At 35.3% G+C, this 20,356-nt stretch overlaps 1 protein-coding gene across 1 annotated transcript in view; it reads right to left on the bottom strand.

Moving 5' to 3' along the window:
- Positions 1 to 2,095: 2,095 nt before the first annotated feature.
- Positions 2,096 to 20,356, bottom strand: part of TMEM182 (transmembrane protein 182) — a 59,475-nt gene continuing 41,214 nt past the window's right edge. Inside the window, exon 5 of the mRNA XM_049784945.1 lies at positions 2,096 to 2,316. Coding sequence (XP_049640902.1) covers positions 2,096 to 2,316 — 221 coding nt within the window. The remainder of the gene's footprint in view (positions 2,317 to 20,356) is intronic.

The raw sequence follows: 20,356 nt of genomic DNA, 5'->3' as shown, positions 1-20,356 counted from the left end.
TGAAATAGTTCCAAAGTGTGGATCTATGTAAAAGTGTAGCACAATCAGACATTCAGCTAATTGCCGTGTGATAAATATATGATATCTGCAAGGCTATTCTAGAAAGTGAGGGTTACCATCTGAAATTTATAAATATTCACATCGTTACTAAAAGCAGCTTGAATGTTAAATTTAAATGACATATAACACAGCAGAAAAAGGCTCCATTCCAAAATTCTACAAAAAGGAATTGTATTTACAGATGACATGATCTAATCAAATACATGTAGCATCGTCTGGAAAACTTAATGGCATGCCATAACTTAATATCACAGTCAATATGCATAACAGAACCCATCATTATGTTTAATAATCAAGCCAAAAGCAAGGAAATAAATGAAGCAATATAAAAAGGAAACAGAAAAAGACCCAGGAAAGTATCAATCACAAAATTATTAATGATATAATTGCGATGACTTGAGGAACCAGTTAACCCCTGAAGCATTGTTGTTGTTACAGTTTTATTACAGGTCAGCCTTGTCATTAAACATGAAACTGTCCTCTTGGTTCTGCAGATACCTCAGACCTTTGCTATTCCTTCATAACAGTGGAAAGAAGGCCATTCTGGTGAGAGGATTGATGTTGGAATATTAAATTTCTGAAACAATTCTATAATGAACAACTTTGTAAACCACGGGAGGCAAATCAAGAAGGCCCAGTGAATCTCTGATAGGAACAGCTGGATGGAAAACATACTCTCTTCCATAGCATTATCTAGGTGGTCACTGTTGGTTCTCCTCTGAGCTGTGCCTTCACAACAGCTGTGGAGCAAAATGCTGCTCCCGGAACAAAGAGAACAAACTGAACTGTTCCTCTCTCACCCCGAATTCCCCCATGTCAAAGGCTTCCAAAATGCAAATACAACTAAGGCTTCTCAGATGGATTTGATTTCAATCAAAATTATTGCCAAACAACATCTTTGATATGCAAAATATCTGTAATAGAAAATAATAAAGAATTCTCCCCACTACTCAGCAAAATATTTTTTTCTGAAGGAAGAAACCTATAATTGTTTATCTACCTGTTTGAAAGATGAAGAAATCAAGGGACAATAGTGAATGGAAGCAAATGATCAGAAGAACTGCAGTTCGTAAAATCTTGGAAAAGTTAATATTTCAGAGATTTTAATAAAGCAAGGCTATTATCATCCTCATATGGAAGTATTTTGAAAGTTTGTAGCTAAGACCTATTAAAAGCACATTTCGTCAATAAATTTTCACATATTGGACATATTAACGACATAAGTTTTAAATGGCAATTTTTTCAATATCAAATAGAATTTTGTACTAAGCTAAGGTGCTTGTTTTTTTAAAATATTTTCAACATATCCCATATATAACTGAATCACTTTAAGTTAATAAAAACCAATCTGTGTAATGTGTAGTTTGGTGTACATATTTGCTACATCCAAATATATGTAAAAGAAAGGTACAATTAAATAAAATTAAGTAACCAAACCACTGCTGGTATGTGGAATAAATAAGTGCTTGTTCTTAATTTTTACAGTGACCTAATTTAACTGATGAGTTTGTGACTCCTACAGCAAGAACAATTGCTCTCTATTTTTAAATAATAACTAAATTATTCATAGGAGTCAGTAAATGTGTGTATGGATAAGAAAAATTATAGAGTAAATTATACTATAAATTTTTTCCATGACTAATTATTTTCCCCTCAAGTTTTTTAAAATAGCAGTGGATATGAATGCCAAGATGGTGGGTTTTAAAAAAAAATCTTGATTTCATCAAGGTTGTGGCATTATGCTATTATTAGGCCCTCAGAATTTTCATGCATTGGAGTTCAATAAAAAGAAGCTTTATTTATTTTCTCTCTAGAAAACAAGGATCTTTTCAAGCACTTAGATAAGATGGAAACATGCTGATGTCTGGATCAAGGCGAAGATTGTTGAGTTATAGAAAATTGCAAAGAAAATGGTTATTTCCAAGAGCAACCAAATAGTTATATCAACTAGTTTTACACTGGCATCACTGAAACAAAATGAAAGCATATGCTTCGTTTTCAAATCACTCAAGAGAATACACTGGCAATAGTCAGACTAGTGATGTATCTGAATATGTCGTCCAATAACTAGAAATAGTAAACCAGCTAACAAAGAAAAAAATATTCCTGCTGGAGCCAGGAAGAATGACCAGCCATATAGAACAGATGGGGTGAAATCCATGCAGTCTTTCATTTTCATGTTTTTGTAGCTTTCCATGTCTGCCACTGCCTGGACCCAGATAACATATAGCATCACCACCAGGGAGAACAGGATGCCTGAGAAGAATAAAACAGAAAACTTTAGCCTTCCTGAAGACATTTTCCCAAGAACATTGCAGTAGATTAAACATTTGCCTAATTCTAACCCTAATAATTCTAGTTAAATCACTTATTAGCATCAGATCCTTTATTACATGTTTTATAAAATTATTGTTTATCTTTAATTTCCAAAACATTGAGAGAAGGATTAGAGCAAGATGACTAGAACAACGGCAAGAACAGATGTGTCGTTATTGAGTATTTGCTATGTCCCAGGCTCTATTAGATACCTTGTACTTATAAGTCAGAGATCTTTGCTTAGTAGATTTCATTTTACAATATTTATTTATTCTAACTGTGTGCTTGACTTGGGATGAGCACTGTAGTGATTATTTCTTTTCATATATACAAGAAACAGGGGAAGTTGATACTACTAGTGCTCAGTTTCAGATCTGACTTACAACTTGTCTTTCTCACTATTATTATATATTATAGCCAAGTTAAGTACTGCCTCAACTGAAAATGGCAATAAAAATAAAAGCTAAGGTAATAACCAAACAAAAGCACAGATAAGAGCACTGACCTAATTTAAAAGACTATACTTGATTTAAAAAAACACTGAATTATATATTTTATGACTGATTCAGCTAAAGGAAATATCAAGCTGTGAGAATGAAGTTGGGGATTGAAAATGTGAAAGTCTGAAAAGTCATACCACAGGTTGGTGGGGAGGTGGCTAGAGAATTAACCCATTTTAGAACACTGCCTGGCATGTGGCCATCCCAGATTCAAGCCTCAACACACCAGGAGTGATCTTTGAGTACACAGCCAAGGGTAAGCCCTGAGCATAGCTGGTTTGCCCCTCCATAAACAATTAAAATGGAGGTTTGAGAACAAGAGCCTTCTTAATACACAAGAAAATGAAAGGGAAGGAAGGAAGGAGGGAGAAGAAGGAAGGAAGGAGGGAGAAGAAGGAAGGAAGGAAGGAAGGAAGGAAGGAAGGAAGGAAGGAAGGAAGGAAGGAAGGAAGGAAGGAAGGAAGGAAGGAAGGAAGGAAGGAAGGAAGGAAGGAAGGAAGAGAAGGAGGGAGGGAGGTAAAGGGAGATTAAAACCATTAACCATTAATTAGAAGGGAGCATCACAAATTATCAACAATTCCAATGTAACTACAATTCAACTATTCAAAAATTTGACTGGAACTATGAGTAGAGCAAGTATTATAATGTTGAACCCATAACCTCAACATGCAATGGCAAGAAGATTTTCACAAATAGAGAAATACAAAAATACCAGTAAGCTTCTACTTTTCCCCAATAATGGTCACTATAACAAGCAGAAGCAAATGTGGTCACTCCATTGAGCTGCAAACTTGGGAGTGTCTGCTGAGCTGATTCACTAGGGAATGAGTGACACTCTCCACATATAAATCACCAACCCCAAAGATTTTAAATTGGCCTGGAAGCAATATATCTTTGAGGTCACTAACTATTTGTTCAAAGTTCAGTCCAAACATTCCAAGGATCTATTATGTTCTATAAATGAATGAACTGAGTTGTCAGGTATAAAGTTTCCATGCCCTAATTGTTGGTCTTTCTGAAAGCTAAACAGAGTCCAATGGCTTGAAGCAGGAACATTGGCATACTGGCAGACATGAATAGGTTTTAAGAGTCCATTGAAATCCTCAAGTTACTTGTACTTCTCCAGTAATCAAAATGCTCTCACTCACTCACTCTTTCTCACTCCAACCCCTCTTTCTATTTCATCATTTAGCAAAGAATCTTGTAAAGTAAATATATGGATAATGGGTGCATAAGTATGTCGAGATAGGTTGGTATCACAACTTAAACGTTCTCACAATTATGATATAAGCCCTAGGACAACAAAGATTGACCATAATGCTTTACTAATAAGAAGCATATTTCTTACATGGTCTGGAATAGAAATGCAGAAAGTGGAGCACAAAAATGGAGCAAATGAACCATTGAACAGTAGCACTATCATGGGGAAATAGTATTAAGTCATAGCTGGGGAGAAAATTTTTCACAAAGCAGTACCTTAGATTTGGACAACAATATAGCACTGCCATGTGCTGTTTAGCAAATCTGTTTTCAGTACATTATTTTCCATAAATATAGAAGCAGTGTTCTCTGATAATGTAAATGCCTGACTTAGTTATTTGAATACAGTCATTTCTCTTAAGCAAATGCCTTTCAAACCTTTGTTGATTTTGCTTTTATCTTCTCTGAATCTTCTGAATCTCTTGTGCCCTTATATGCTTTTATAAAAAGCAAAAATTGGTTTTGTGAAATCCTGGTAGCTTTGAACATATTTTTTTCAAGAGTTGCAAAAATCAGTACTAAATTCAGATTATTTTATTTATTTAAAGAGATATCATAAATAATCTTATAAACAAGTCTTAATAAGAAATAATGAGCTTTCTTATTATTACCTAATAATATTATATAACAAAAATTATATTCTGAAAATAATAAATAATCACTGTATAACTAAACCTATGACTTTTTCATAAATTGAAGATCATTCCCCTAATTCAAATCATATCTTCATAATGATATTTTCCCTAAAGTTTAAAAGTATTTTCTGAACCATTCAGTTGTCAGTGTGTTATGAATGTGAAAGTTTTGTGGCTGTGTGTTTAAAGGGATAGAGAAGTTAAAGGAGAAGTATTTTTATCAAGAATTAATAATTTAGCTGATATGAAAGAAATGATTTGTTAGTTATGCCCATTGGAGGCCTAAGAGACTAATATGGACCAATAAAAATGAAAAAGTGTTTTAAAAAGATACTCTTCACTGCCTGAAAGTTGAAAAAGATATAGCAAGAACGAGTTGTATAGTGTTCGGTTAGAATTTACCAGTGCTGATGTATGAATTGGATCAAAAGATAGATTGACAAATAGAAGAATACAAAAATAAAAGTGAGTACTTTAAAATATGTCTGAAATGCCAGATCCATAGTACAGCAGGCAGGTGCTTTCTTTGCAGACAGCTGGCCAAAGTTTGATCTCCAGCACTCTATATGGTTCCCGATGTGTGTGGAGAGTGATCCTTAAGCACTGAGCCAAAGTTAAGCCCCAAGCTCTGCCAGGAGTGTCCCCCACTGCTTGTAATCATATACTCAAATATCATTTCTCTGTTATCTGAGAGGATTTTGAAGCAAAAATACCACAACTTCATGTTGCAATGCTGTTCCCATCTATGAACATATTGACTTTTTAATACAAAAGAGCAAGTTTTCTCAAAGAGTAAGATGAAGGCAGGGCTAGAAAGTATACAATGTTTCTGAAACACCTTGTTATACCAAAAATATGAAGTTATATGTTTTCAGAAAACAAATTTCTGCAGCTTTTCCTATCTAATCCTGAGGCAATGTGCTTGGCCATCAATGAAAGTGGCAAATGATATCTCACTGGATAAAAATATGAGTCCAGGAATCCACACCAAAAAAACAAGTAAATTAATCATTGAGAAAAAGCCTACCTCTACAACTTGCAAATGTAGAAGACATCAGTGAATATGAAGACACTATTGGCAACCATTTAAAGAATGATCATTTTCAGACAAAGAAAAAAAATGGACGCTGAAACTAGGATATAAAAATGAGTATAAAAATATTGTGTGAAACTAGGGTATAAGAAATTCTTATTTCCATAGATTTCATGTATCTTTTCCCAAAACCCCTATAATATGTAAAGAAAAAAAAAAACAATCAAAATCACCTTCTGCAAGTGATCAGTGCCAACATCATCAGTGCTTGACAAAAGGATGTCACCTCATGAGAAACAGTGAGAAGAATACAGGATCCTTACAAGGATATGGCAGACAAAGGTATGGAGCCCAAGTCCAGTCATCAGACAAACCAATTCAGAAACAGTCCAGAAAGTTAGAGGCCTTTACTCTAGTAGAAATAAAGGATTTGTTCTGGTTTGGAGACTCAGATGACACAATATTTTATGGAAAATATGATCCAGGAAGGGGACCTATTAAATAATTCAAATAAAAATTATTCATAAATAAATAAATAAATGTTTAAGCATTTATTTAAAATAATTATTTAAAATATTAAAATAAAATAATTAAAATGTTATTAAAATATTATTAGGATGTTAATGAGTAGGAGAAGTCGAATGCCTGTCTCAAATGCAGGCAGGAAGTGGGGGAGAAGGAAAATAGGGGGTGTTGGTGATGGGAATGTTGCACTAGTGAAGGGGGTTTTCTTTGTATGACTGAAATCAAATTACAATTATGTTTGTAAAAAAAAAAAGGAAAAATGTCTATCATGTCTCACAAAAAATAAATATTATTAGAAGGGAAATAGTTCAAAGAATTGGGTTGACATATGGTCTAAAAGGGAAAAAAGGAACAGAAAAGGACAGGGAAGAGGGTGGAAGGGAAACTGGAAACATTGATGGTGGAAAATGAGCACTGCTAAAGAGTGTAGCACATTGTATGACTGAAATTCAGTCATGAACAACTTTGTAACTATAAAATAAATAAAAAACACAGTAGATGCATGGACCTTGAATGCTGTCCCTGGCACCACGTGATCCCTGAGTTTGGCCCTGGTGATGCTCAACTTTAGCATCATTCCTTAGTACTGAAATATTATTCTGGTAAGTCAAGTCCCACCAAGAACTGTCCTTGATACCTTGAGTATCCCTCAAGTATACATAATTCCATTTAATAGTGAGGTATTAGCTCAAACTTAGCACTATTTTTTCTTCCTCTAAAATTATGGGAACAAATAGGTTTGAATTCATACACTCAGCTCAAGAGAGCAACTGCTCATGTCCTTATAAATGCTGCTCTTGAGATACCAAAGGATAAAAATACAATTTTATTTCATGATATTAGTATCCAGAAGAGATGGTCCAGTTGATAAGTGGAGTAAGGCACTAATATTACAGGTAAATGGGTACATCTTTCTGGGAAGGCAAATTAGTGCTCTCTCCTCATTTTTCAAGCACATTCACTTGCAACCTGGGTCAGATCCTTTCTTGAATGAATCATTTTGTATTTTGTTTTGAAGTTTATTCAGATTTACTTACAGAAAAGGTAGAAGTTTACCAAGGAATCATTCATGTCTTGCTGACTATCCCAATCACTGCTTTATTCAGTGGGAGGGAGCAGACAAGCTACCAAACAGTGCTCAGGATGATCACATGTGACTCTCCAAGATTCTCCTGGCCTGGCTGCTAGAGGACCTCACTACTAAGGCCTGAGGAAGCAGAACTACTAGGTGCTACCTAATCTCCTGATATTGGAGCTACGTAGCAATGCCTGGGCAGTCTTCATGGCCACTCCAGGGTTATACCAAGTCATGTTCAGGAAGTCATGATATCCAGGGAAGCCAAACTACATGAGGCACATGCAAGGCATGTACCCTGGATGATCTCCACAGCCCCAAACAATGTCATATTTAAATTTATTTATTTATTTATTTTTGTTTTTGGGGTCACACCTAGCAGTGCTCAAGGTTTACTCCTGGCTCTGACTCAGAAATGGCTCCTGGTAAGCCTGGTGGACTATATGGAATGCCAGGAATCAAACCCGGGTTCGTCCTGGGTTGGCTATGTGCAAGGCAAACATCCTACCACTGTGCTATCTTCCGGCCCCATCAGATTTACATTTTAAACTAAAATTTATTTTTCATTAAATGGTATAATCCTTTTGTTTTTCAACAAAACCTAATAAAAAATAATTCACTAGAGCTTTAGTCAAGTAATCAAGTATGGCTCTGAAGCTTATAAAGAGCTGTAGACATAATGAAACGCTAAACAAAAAACATGTTGGTCTTCTTAGTGATAGAGCACAGGAAACCCTTCAAGCCTATGATTTTGCATGGATTTTCTTACAAAGTTGAAAACATTCCCCTCTGAATGTCATGAATTCAATTTGGAAATGAGTTTGATTTTTTTCCCTGAAACAAAGGTCACACAAAATTTAGTCTCAAGTGGTCATTAGGGACACAAGTGCTAATGATAAACAATGTGGAAGCAATCACAAGGTGGAAACAAAAACAGAAGAATTTTCTCAGTGCCAAGTCACAGACTGAGAAATAAAACTGTATGCTGTCAATATTTCACAGAACATGAATGGAAAAAGAAGGCATACCTTAAAGATTTTTCTAAGCATATTATAGAAACCAGATTTCAAAACACATTCCTGGGGGAAAGTTGACCACAGAAGCGAAAACTTTCTTCAAAAAGATAGGCAAATGTCCAACTGCTATAATCTTGCTTAAAAGTACATATTTCTGGATTCTTTTTAAGTCTTTTGGAGTTACTAATAGTGATAAACTTTTAACTGCTTCTATGTAACTGAATTGACTAAGATATGAGTGATATGCATTAGCCATCTGAATAATTATCAATTGGTTACTTGAAAAGAATCACAAATTCAGAACCATTCATTGTCCTATTTCTTTTTGTGGGGGGTCACACTCAGGGTTAATCCTGGCATTATGTACAGGTATCATTCCTGGTTGTGCTCAGAAAAACATACGCTGTGCCAGGGATCAAGCAACATGCAAGGCAAGTGCCTTACCTCTGTGCTATCTCTCTGGCCCACATTGGTCTCATTTAGTCAGGCTTCTACACAACTTCAAGGGAAAGTCATTTCAGCTTTCAATGAGCATAAGAGATGCCACCAAATACTGCAGTACTCAAAATTGTATTATGTACCAAGTTATCGTGAAAAGTAAATCATAGCTGAAAAACTACATCTTTTCTCTACCTAGAGAGTGTACATATTCTAGAGATAAGGTTTCACCACACAGTGACACCTATATAGAACTAAACAGTAATTTTTGTAAAAATTTAGGTATAATATTTCTATCTTGTACTATATATTTTAATTATTATGTCTATTTATCTGTACTGAGGATATCTATCAATATCTCTGATAGATGCATATTGGTATAGGACTAGCAAGCAATGCTTATAGATGTTAGGAATAATTCAATATACTTGCCAGGTCAATTTTCAGAGTATGAAAATGAAGTCTGCTATAGTTAATAGCCTAGTAAAGTTCAAAGTTTAGCCTGTGGCATAAATATAACTCAAAACTTTATGGCAGGTGTGGCATATTAGGTTGATGAAATTCTCAAACATCCAACAATAGGTAACATATTCTATGGAGGTTGAAGAAGACAAGGTGACTTTTCCAGGTGGGCATGCCTAAAAGGCAGGAGGTGAATTAAAGGAAAGAAGTAAAGAAGAAATCTCAAGTGTGAGACCATGAGTATGGAAAGGAGCTTTAATAGAATGAGAAACCTAGCTTAGACATACCCCCCAAAATGAAAACCTAACTCATGTTAGCTTTTTTAAAGCTATGTACTTACTGTCATTTTTCTTCCCAAAAATTAAGTATAAATATATGATAAATTCCTTCAGATATTCATAGCAATATGTGACAGCATGACTAAACAACTTACCCACAGAGGGCTTACAAAAGACATGTAAATAATCTTCATGTAAACATCTCTTAAACGAGCCCACAACTGGTCTTGAAGACATTATATTAAGCCCTAGAGAATTTTTAAGCTTTTTATAATGATTAATAGTATGTCAACTTTATTGTTTCCTTTCTCATTCTTTTAACTGAAGCATAGTTTATGTAGGAGATATGACCTATCTTGGATGTGTGGTTTAATCAGTTTTAATAAATACAAATATCAGTGTAACCATAAACCCTCATAAATAGAGCATTTACTGCAGCCATTTATTGATAGTACAGTAGCTAAATTGCTTGCTTCGCACAAGGCAGACTTGAGTATGATCCCAGCACCACAATGATCCCCCCAGTCCCATCAGAAGTGATCCCTGAATGTGAATAGAGGAATAATGCCTGAGCAGCACACAGTTTGGGCAATAGTAAAGAGAACATATTGGGCCAGATTGATAGCACAGCAAGTAGGGCATTTGCCTTGCCTGAAGACTATCCTAGTTTGATTCCCCACAGCCTATATGGTCCTCCAGGCCTGCCAGGAGTTATTTCTGAGTGTGGAGCCAGATTTAGAAAAAAAAAAGAGCATATTTACCCATGTCATTCCAATTAGTTTCCTAATACTCATAACCCTCTGTTCACCCAACCAAAAGCAACTATCACTGGAAAGCAGTTTTTCTCTAGATGGAGACATGAAGTTACAGTGGTTTGAAACCCCATCTCTGCTTTCACATCATTTTGTTGAGTGATTCCGTCCAAGTTCATTGCTTTTTAGTGCTCAGCAGTTTTTCTTTATGTGCATTGTTGGGTTATACCTTACTTTACCTAAAAAAAATGTATATGACCGGTTTCTTTGTATCTGTTTGTTTACAACTTGATTTCACCCAAAACAAAGATTGTCTTACTTGTGAACCTGGGTGGGTTTACTGCCCCATCTTGGGGTGATCTTTGTACTCAATAAAACAGCAGTTCTGGCAGGCAGCAGGAGCTCTATACTAGATAGAAGACTGCCAGACTAGGTAGAAGACTCCCTCACCCTGGTCTGTATTAGTTCTTGTGCAACCCTGATTCAGACTCGTTCACCTGGGATTGGAGATACAGTGTATGAGGTGATTTTATTGTAAATATTCCATGATTTATTTATGCATTCACCTAGTGATCAATATTTAAGTTCTTTCTGAATCTGAGCTATAGAACAACGTTATAATGAAAGTGTTTACTTGTAATGTTATAATTCAGAGCTTTGATGTCATACACATAATTCAAACTGCTTTAAGAAAAGTTAGTTACAAAATCTTTTTATTTTTGTTGTTTTTTGTTTTGGGGCCACACTTAATGTTGCTCAGGGCTTGCTTCTGGTCCTGAACTCAGGGGGCACAAAGGGTGACAGGGATTGATAGTGCCAAACAGATGTCATGCCCACTCTACTATATCACCATCTCCCTACAACAAAATCTTTGTGTTGTAGCTTTGTTTTGAGGTCACACTATTGTCACTGTACTCTGAGGTCACTTCTGGTGTTGCTTGAGAAAGTATATGTAGTGCCAGGGATATAATCTAGAACAGCTGAGGAGAGAAAGAGCCCCTCTGTTTCCTCCAATCAAATGTGACGAATGCTGTTTACAGACTCTCCCCCAGCCAGTTTCCTAATCCTGACACCCACACAGGTTTCCCTGCTACCCAGCACCGTTTCTTAAGTCTGTTGGTGCATAGAGAGACTCTTCAGTCCTTCTCATCAATTTCCATCTTCCCAAGCCACTCAGATGCTAGTATATATGCACAAAGAAATTTCAAATGGATATATTGATATATATTCATATAAAAAATATTATATCATATATTGAACCTAGGCAGTAACCTAACAAAGGCCCTTCCCCAACTTCCTATTTCCCTAACCTCTTATTTTGGTATGTAAAACCACATCTGGATTATAGGGTCTTCCCCTACCTTGAATGGGTCAGTGGGGTTCTGGATTATAAAGAAAAAGTGCTGGCTTTCGGAGAGGTAGAAGACACATGAGATAGGCAGCAGAAGAAAGAGGAGACATGGCTTAGGAGCACAGGTCAGGGAGAGCTCATCAGTGAAAGACATGGAAGGTAGGCAGACATGCCGCAGAGGCTGCACATGGCAGAGAAAGGCCATGAGAAAATAAAGCAAGCTGACACCAATGAATACCTTTCCTGCCTTTGTATTTTTCTCCATTACTACTACCCTGCTTCATCAGACCCATTGGCCTAAAGGGTTATAAACATTGTGCCTGGGTAGCCTCATCCAACACATGGACTTTATATTTTTTATTTTTATTCTACATATTGTATTACTCATTATACAATATATTTAATATATATTTATATATATTCAATATATATATATGTATTGGGGAAATTATTTAGCATTGTTAATATATAATTTTTATTTTGACCATATTGGCTTACATATCGTTCACAGTAGTATTTTCGGTACATATTAACATTGAATCAGGGGAATTCCCATCACCAAATTTGCCCTCCCTCCACCTCCATTCCCCTCCTGCATCCCCTATCCCTCACCCTCACTCCCCGGGCTGCTAGAAGAAGCCCTCTGTGTCTAGCTTACTACTTAGTGATCATATATCTGGTTGGTCCTGGTACTCTCCCTTATTTCTCCCTCTGTTTGAGAGGGGGAACTAGATAGTTCAAGTTATGTGGTTTTGTTTGAAGAAAGAAAAAGCAATAAAATGGGGTAAAAATCAAATAAGCCGAAAATGGGTGTAGTCCTAGAGTCTCTCAGTTTTAGAGAGGACAGGAAAAAAGAAATTGAAATACCAAAACAGTACAAAAATAATATCGAATAAAATATCCAGTGAGCACTACATCACTTAAGGTAAGCACCACTTAATAGTCTTGGTCCTGAAATAAAACCATGCCAGAGTGCAAAAAGAAAGAGAAAGATAAAATAACATAAAATAAGATTGGGGACATCAACTTCAATATCAACACCAAAACAAAGAAGTCAAGAAAGATAAAAGTAAAATAAATAAATAAATACTCCTAGAACCACAAAGAAAGGTTTCATCATAAGCTTCACTCCTTGACCTGTGCAACTACCAAGATATCCAGTTACAGAGGTCTGATTTTATCGCCCATGATGAAGCAGAAGTCTTCCATACACCACAAAAGCACCGAGGGGAGAGTAAATGAACAGACAAGGAGTCTACAGTCAACCCCATGACACTATACTTCAAGGGTGGAGAGACTCTGTATCTCCTAGGCCAAGGGGATTCTATCTAATGCCTCCAATTTTTACTATGCCTATACAGGAAAAAAAAACGTGGGGGGCACAAAATAGTTTTTTTATTTTATCTATTTATATATATATACATATATATATATACATATATATATATATATATATATATATATTTGAGGCAGAATGGTCCTTGCACTTCCTTCTCCTAGAAAATATACAGCACAAAACTCAGTTGAACAAGTCAATAAATTAGTTCACAATATTTTTATCATACTTAAATAACCTCATTTGTTTAGGAAAATAACTTATAGAGCAGGTATAATTCTAGCCAACTTTATACTATCAGTTTAGTAGATCTTAAACACCCTGAAACTTAAGCATTTCAATCAAATAAATGCAAAAAAACAATGGGGAAACTAAAGAAGATACCTAAAGTTGGGGCATGGAGAAAAATCCTAACAAATTTCCAGGTCCACAAAAAATTGCCTGAGTTTTATAAATGAGGACCTAAAATTAACACTTAAGATTTTAGCAACAGAAATCAAGGAGGCACTAGCCTGTAAAATTAAGCTAATTATATATGAACAATTCAACCAACTCTAAGAACTCTTTCAGAGGATGAGAGAATTTATAAAAATATAACTGAAGGAACTAAAAATCATGTTAACAAGCCATAGTAGCAGAATTACACAGGTAGAGAATCACATAGATGAACTTGAAGACAAAAAACAAGCCAGAATTGAAAATGAATTCAAGAAAGAAAGGAGAGACTAAACAATGGATGAAAATGTAATGCACTTAATGAACAAAGATTAAAAAATGTTCCCCAAATGATAGGACTACCAGAGAGGAAGAAAAAAGGAAAGGGGGGAGAGCAAGAAGAGGGAGATAATATCAGAGAACATTCCCTTTCTCTGGAAGGAGGCTTTTCTACAAATCCAAGAGGCAAAAAAGAGTGCCAAACAAAAGAGACCCTAGCTGAATAACATCAAGATATACAGTAATCCAACTGGCAAAAACAAAGAGAGAATGGGACTCTTTAAAGCAGTTAGGGAGAAGAAAAACCCTAAGTATAAAGAACACAAGAATCAAACCAGATCTTCCATTTGAAACAATCCAGGCAAAAAAAGAGTCGAATGACAAATTCAAACTACTGAATAAAAGAAATGTTCAACCTAGTGTCCACTACCAAGCAAACTTCTCATTTACATGGAAGGGAGAGTTAAGAACATTCTCAGAAAAAAAGAACATGAATATTTGCACTAAAAAAACCTATTCTAAATGAGCTACTCAAAGATAAACCATATAAACAAATACCCAATTTAACAGCAACAACCCTACACAATATAATGGCACAACTACCCTTTCTATCAATAGTTTTCTTTTTTTTAATTTTTTTATTTTGAATTATGAGAACAAAAGATGCAAAGAAAGAGAACAAGGTAAAGTTACAGTGGAAGGACAATCACCCATAACACAATTCTCAGCAGAAGTCCCCTTGCTGATATCTTAACTTTAAACTTTCAGCCAAAGAACGTTAAGATAAATAAAACAGAATCCATGTACAAATAGTTTTCTTAAATGTCAATAGACTAAACGCTCCCATCAAAAGGTACAGAATAGTGGGTCAGATCAGGAAACAAAATCCAGCCATCTGCTGCCCACAGAAAACACATTTAACATTTCAGGATATACAAAGGCTCAGAGTAAAAGGATGGAAAAAAATTATACAAGCTACTGGAAAACCAAAAACCAAGTGTGGGGGACAGCCATAATCATATCAGAACTAATTGCATTAGGAATTTACTGAGACAAAGATAGATACTACATACTGATCAGGGAAAGAACAGACCAAGAAATACTAACTCTGATCAACAATCATGCACCAAATGTAGAGTCAGCAAAATATGTAAGCTTTTTACTCACACATGTAGAGAAACATATAAACAGAAAGATCATAGTAGTGGGAGATATCAACATGCCATTAAAGCCACTAGATAGATACATGAGGTGGAGCACTAGAAAAGACATAAGAGCCCTAAATGAGAGATTAAAAGAACTAGGACTAATGGATCTTGACAGGGTCTTTCATCCTCAAAAAGCTGAATACACACTTTTCCCAAGTGCACATGGAACCTTATCTAAGTGAGACTACATTTTAGGGCATTAAAGACCTTGATACCAGACCCAAAACTATAAGGCATATAGAACAACATGAAGGTAAAACACTCCATGACATTGAGACTAAAGGCATCTTCATGGAAAAAAACAGCATTCTCAAAACAAGTAAAAGAAGAGATAAACTGATGAGACTATATTAAGCTGAAAAGCTTCTACACCTCAAAGAAAAAGTGACTAAGATAGAAAAGTCACCCACAGAATGGGAGAAACTATTCACCTAATACCCTAATACCCACCTAATACAGATAAGGCTAGTATCAAAAGTATACAAAGTACTGACAGAACATAACAAGAAAAAAACATCTAACCCCATCAAAAAATTGTAAGAAGAAATAAACAGACACTTCCTCAAATAAGAAACACAAATAATCAAAAGGCACATAAAAAATGCTCCACATCAGTAATTATCAGGAAGATTCGAATCAAAACAACTATGAGGTACCATCTCATGCCAGAGACTGACACACATCACAAAGAACCAGAACATTTAGTGCTGGCGGGATGTGGAGAAAAAGGAACTCTTATTCACTGCTGGTGAGAATGCCATCTAGTCTAGCCTTTATGGAAAACAATATGTAGATTTTTCAAAATATGGAAATTGAGCTTCCATATAATCCAGCTATACCATTCTTATGAATATACCCTAGGAACACAAAAATACAATTCAAAAATGCCTTCCTCACACCCATATTCATTACAGCGCTATTTACAATAGCCAGACTCTGGAAACAACCAAGATGCCCTTCAACAGACGAGTGGCTAAAGAAACTTTGGTACATATACACAATGAAATATTATGCAGCCATCAGGAGAGATGAAGTCATGAAATATTCCTATACATGGATGTACATGGAACCTATCATGCTGAGTGAAATAAGTTAGAGAGAGGGAGAGTGACACAGTAGAGTCTCACTCATCTATGAGTTTTAAAATAAATTAAAGACATTATTGTAATAATGCCATAATAATGCCCAGAGACAATACAAATGAGGGCTGGAAGGACCAGCTCACTATATGAAGCTCACCACAAAGAGTAATGAGTGCAGTTAGAGAAATAACTACACTGACAACTATGGTGACAAAGTCAATGAGTGAGAGAAGTACTGTATTTATTCGAGTATAACGCGCAGAATTTTCTACCAAAAAAAGAAATCAAAGCTTGGGTGCACATTATAAATGAGGGTTGGGGTGGTGGCCAGTCCAATGAGGGTGCAGGCGAATTGTGAGTTCTCACTGTGCCTTTTCTGGGCTGTAGCCGCACACGGTACGCGAAGGTGAAGAAAAAAAAAATCAAGAAACCTGGCCTATCTCTCGTGATATCCTGGGTTAAAACATCATGGAAATACATACCAAAAGAAATGATCATCAAGATTTTTTGAAGACAGGCATCAGCAATAAAATGGACGGCACAGAAGACAACCTGCTGTGGAATTCAGACTCAGAAGAAAGCGAAGAAACTGGAGAAACATATGTTCCTGCCAACTGGGACACTGATGAAAAATCGACTCGAGAAGAATGGGAACAACTCTTTAGTGTATCAAATGATGAATCTGACTTTGAAGCATTTTAAATAAATATTGTTACAGGTAATTTTATTTTGGTATTGTGTTTATACCAGTTTATGTTGTCAATAAATTATTTTTATCATGGCCACACGTGTTCAACATATATTTTTGTCAGTTATAATGCTTGGTGTGAAACAAAATTTTATACCGATTTTTAATCGAAAATTAGGGGTGCGAGTTATACATGGGTGTGCGTTATACTCGAATAAATATGGTAGATTGCCTGTCTCGAATACCTTATGGAGAGGAAAGATATTGGGGACATTGGTGATGGGAATGTTGCACTGGTGAAAGAAGTGTTATTTTATAACTGAAACCCAACTACCACTTTACAAATCCTTTTCTATCCTTTTACTCTCTCAACCCTGACTTGTTATTTCTCCCCTAATCCTTTTTACTTTCAGTTCTTAACTCCTCAGGAACCAAAATATCCCCCCCACTACACACCCCTCCTAACCAGCTCCCAATGTGAAAAGACAACCTTACAGCCCACCTTGCCTTAGCCCAAGAAGCTGATGCAGTTCACTCCCGAACCTTGGATTTTTATGTTTGGAACTGGCACAGTTTTCTAAACCAGCACCAGGAATAGAACTTCTCTGGGGGAAGGCCCAACTTGTGCTAACTTGCTACAGGTTGGGTTCATATGACACCCCATGACTTGAAACAGCAACAGGATGAGTTTCCCTGCCTCACAACCTAACCATCAGATGAAGTCAGAACATGCTCCATGACACTCTGATTCAATACAGGATCTGTACAAAAATGAATATCTCAAATTCCTGAAGCCTGGTTGTGACAACTGTGATTGAGAACTTTTTATGGAAACATGAATAATGACTTTGGTGTTTGACAACTTAGTATGCCTGTAGCCTGTAGTTGGTTTTATGACAGGATGATTCAGGGTAGGGACATCCTATTTTTAGGCCAAGGTTTATTGTTTCTATTTTTCCCAATTTTTGCTGTCCCTATGCAAAAAACTGCCACTTTTTAAAAAATATTTTACATATGGAATCCTGCCTTTTTCATAGAACCTTCATTAATTAATTATTCTGTTCTACCTCATATTTCTGCACTTTTCTATAAAATTAAGAAGGGAGAAAGAAAAAGGATAGGGGCCAGGGCTAAGTGGTCTCAGGTGCATTGGTGAAGATAAAAAAGAATTAAATATTCAAGACAAAATCAACAACAACAGAAACAAAGGACCCAAACTATAACAATCTGTACTTAAAATGAGTCTTTTTATACTGGCAGGCTAAGAGGCAAAGGGTGGTGTGATAAGTTATACTCTGGCAATGTTGGTGAACAGAGCTTAACATTGGCAGTTGGATAAACTTTGATTCATTGTATTTCTGAAATCCAACTATAAAAGGGCTTTGTAACTCACAATGGTTTAAATAAAATAAAATGTTAAGAATTAAAGAATCGAGAACAGCTGCATGCAAAGAAATGCCTTACTTGTCCTATCATTCCTGTTCTAACAACATTTTTTTATGAAATACTCTCTATACTCCCAACAGATAAAATGACGTTGTATTTATTAATAAAATTAATTAAGGTATTTTCTGAAGTCCCTACAACAGCACTGCAGCAGCCCTAGGACATACACAAGTTTTTGGGTCACAGAGTTAGGACAGCATGTCTTTCATGTACAAACTCTGGATTGAGCCCAAGCTCTGCATTCTGTCCTGAGCACCCCAGGAATGATTCCTGAGCACAGAATCAACTAAAGTGTTGAGTCTCACTGTGAGTGGTCTAAACCCTTCCTTCAAAAATATATACACTTTTTTTAAACTTATATCATCTTCCCCAAACATAAATTTGTCAACAACACGTTTGATAATCATTCAATCTAGTTCACTAAAGTGATTAATCTCTGTGAATACAACATAAAGAATTTGGTGATTGGTTGTTTCCAGTTGTTTAATTTTCTTGTTAAACTTCCATCATTCATTGTTTGAAACTTACAGACTCTACCATATAATTGATTGTTATAAGGTTCTATTGGAAAATAAATCCCCATGCTCTCCTCCCCACTTTAGAGAAGCAGGACACCGGTCTGTATCATGTTTTTTTCTGGGACTCCTTTGGAGAAAGATTCACCCCTCAGCTGTTTAAGGAACATTACTAGGCTTTATGTTAATACGTTAAACATGACAACATGAGGAAAAAGAACTAGATTCGTTTAAATTTTGATTGATTTCTTTGTATGCAATAACAGTGCTCACTCATAATATGGATGGCATAGAGTCCCAAGAATGACTTTATTTGTGCTATACATTTTTCAAAGACTTTGAATAATATCAGCAAACTAAATGGTAATATATAGGGATATTAATATATATAGAATATTAATGTATTTAAAAAGCAAAGAGCATTGAATGCAAAGTACCAACAGAGTTGTAACCATGTTTTAGTACAACTTAGTTTTAATATATCAGAATTATAATGTATTTTAAAATGTAAATTTTGAGCCTCTTTTAACTTCTCAAGTGTCCTCACATGCCCTGTTGAAGTAGTCATTACCATGAACAAAATCTATTCTCAAAGGCCCATTTTAAAGTATGAGATGCATACTTATTTTCCTAAATAGACATATGGGAAAAGTAAAATTAGCCAAGTCTACATTTTCTAAATAGTAATACTTGTGGCTGCATTTTATCATACTTTCAATATAGTATTGTTATTACTTCATTCATTAAAAAATCATTTTCTGGAAAAAATAAGCTAAGAGTCCTTAAGATAGCTTAAATTATATTTTCAAAATAGTGCTTTCTCATATATGTATGCTATTGCTTTATTTTATAACTAAATTATGATTTTTACTACATATTGTATTTTAGAAATTGTAAAACAACTAATGCATAACAATTAATAATCAACATTCTTGATTTATCTCTGTTCTTTATTTCATCAGACTCACTTTCCTCTCATTTTTTCCAATTTTCTGAAGATCCAGGAATATGTAGTTATACTTTAATGATTATATATTTTCATTGCATCTAAGTTTCTATTTATTATTGCTCAACAATACTATATCTATATAGCACACTATATCTTTTTATGTGACACCTAGTGTACTATATCTTATCTTATAGATACTATATCTTAGTGACATCCTTACTTTCATTTTGTGGACCTCAAATTTTCACTCAGTCACATGTACTTATAAAATTACTATCTCATGTATCTCAAATATGTGTCTTTCTCTTAGTTTGGCATCATAATTTTAGTAATAAACATCTCATATATTCAACAGTCTGTACTCTCTTGAGAAATGATTGATAGAGAATGACTATAAAGGCTTAGCTTTCTCTGAAATAATTAGAGATTTTATCTGAAAAGGAAGCTCATTCAATGTCCATAAAGTTTCTACACTCCATAAAATTAGGTAAGGAGACAGGATTGAAGAGCACGTTCTGCGCAGATGAATATCTTCCCTCAAAGAATTACTTAGTCTTTTCTAAAAAGCTTCATATTTTGCCAGCAGCGTAAAGTTGAGAAAGTTTTGAGCTTTTCAATATTTCTTCACTAGTTTCTAAATGGGCATGATAAGGATTATGCAAGTTTGCTCCGAAGAAAGTGTTCTCGAAAAGTGAATAAAGGCAAAAAGCACACGGC

The sequence above is a fragment of the Suncus etruscus genome, chromosome 12 (genome assembly GCF_024139225.1).
Source record: "Suncus etruscus isolate mSunEtr1 chromosome 12, mSunEtr1.pri.cur, whole genome shotgun sequence".
NCBI classification, from domain to species: Eukaryota; Metazoa; Chordata; class Mammalia; order Eulipotyphla; family Soricidae; genus Suncus; species Suncus etruscus.
The sequence above is the reverse complement of the archived record's forward strand: the minus strand, read 5'-3'. Positions and strand labels throughout refer to the sequence as shown.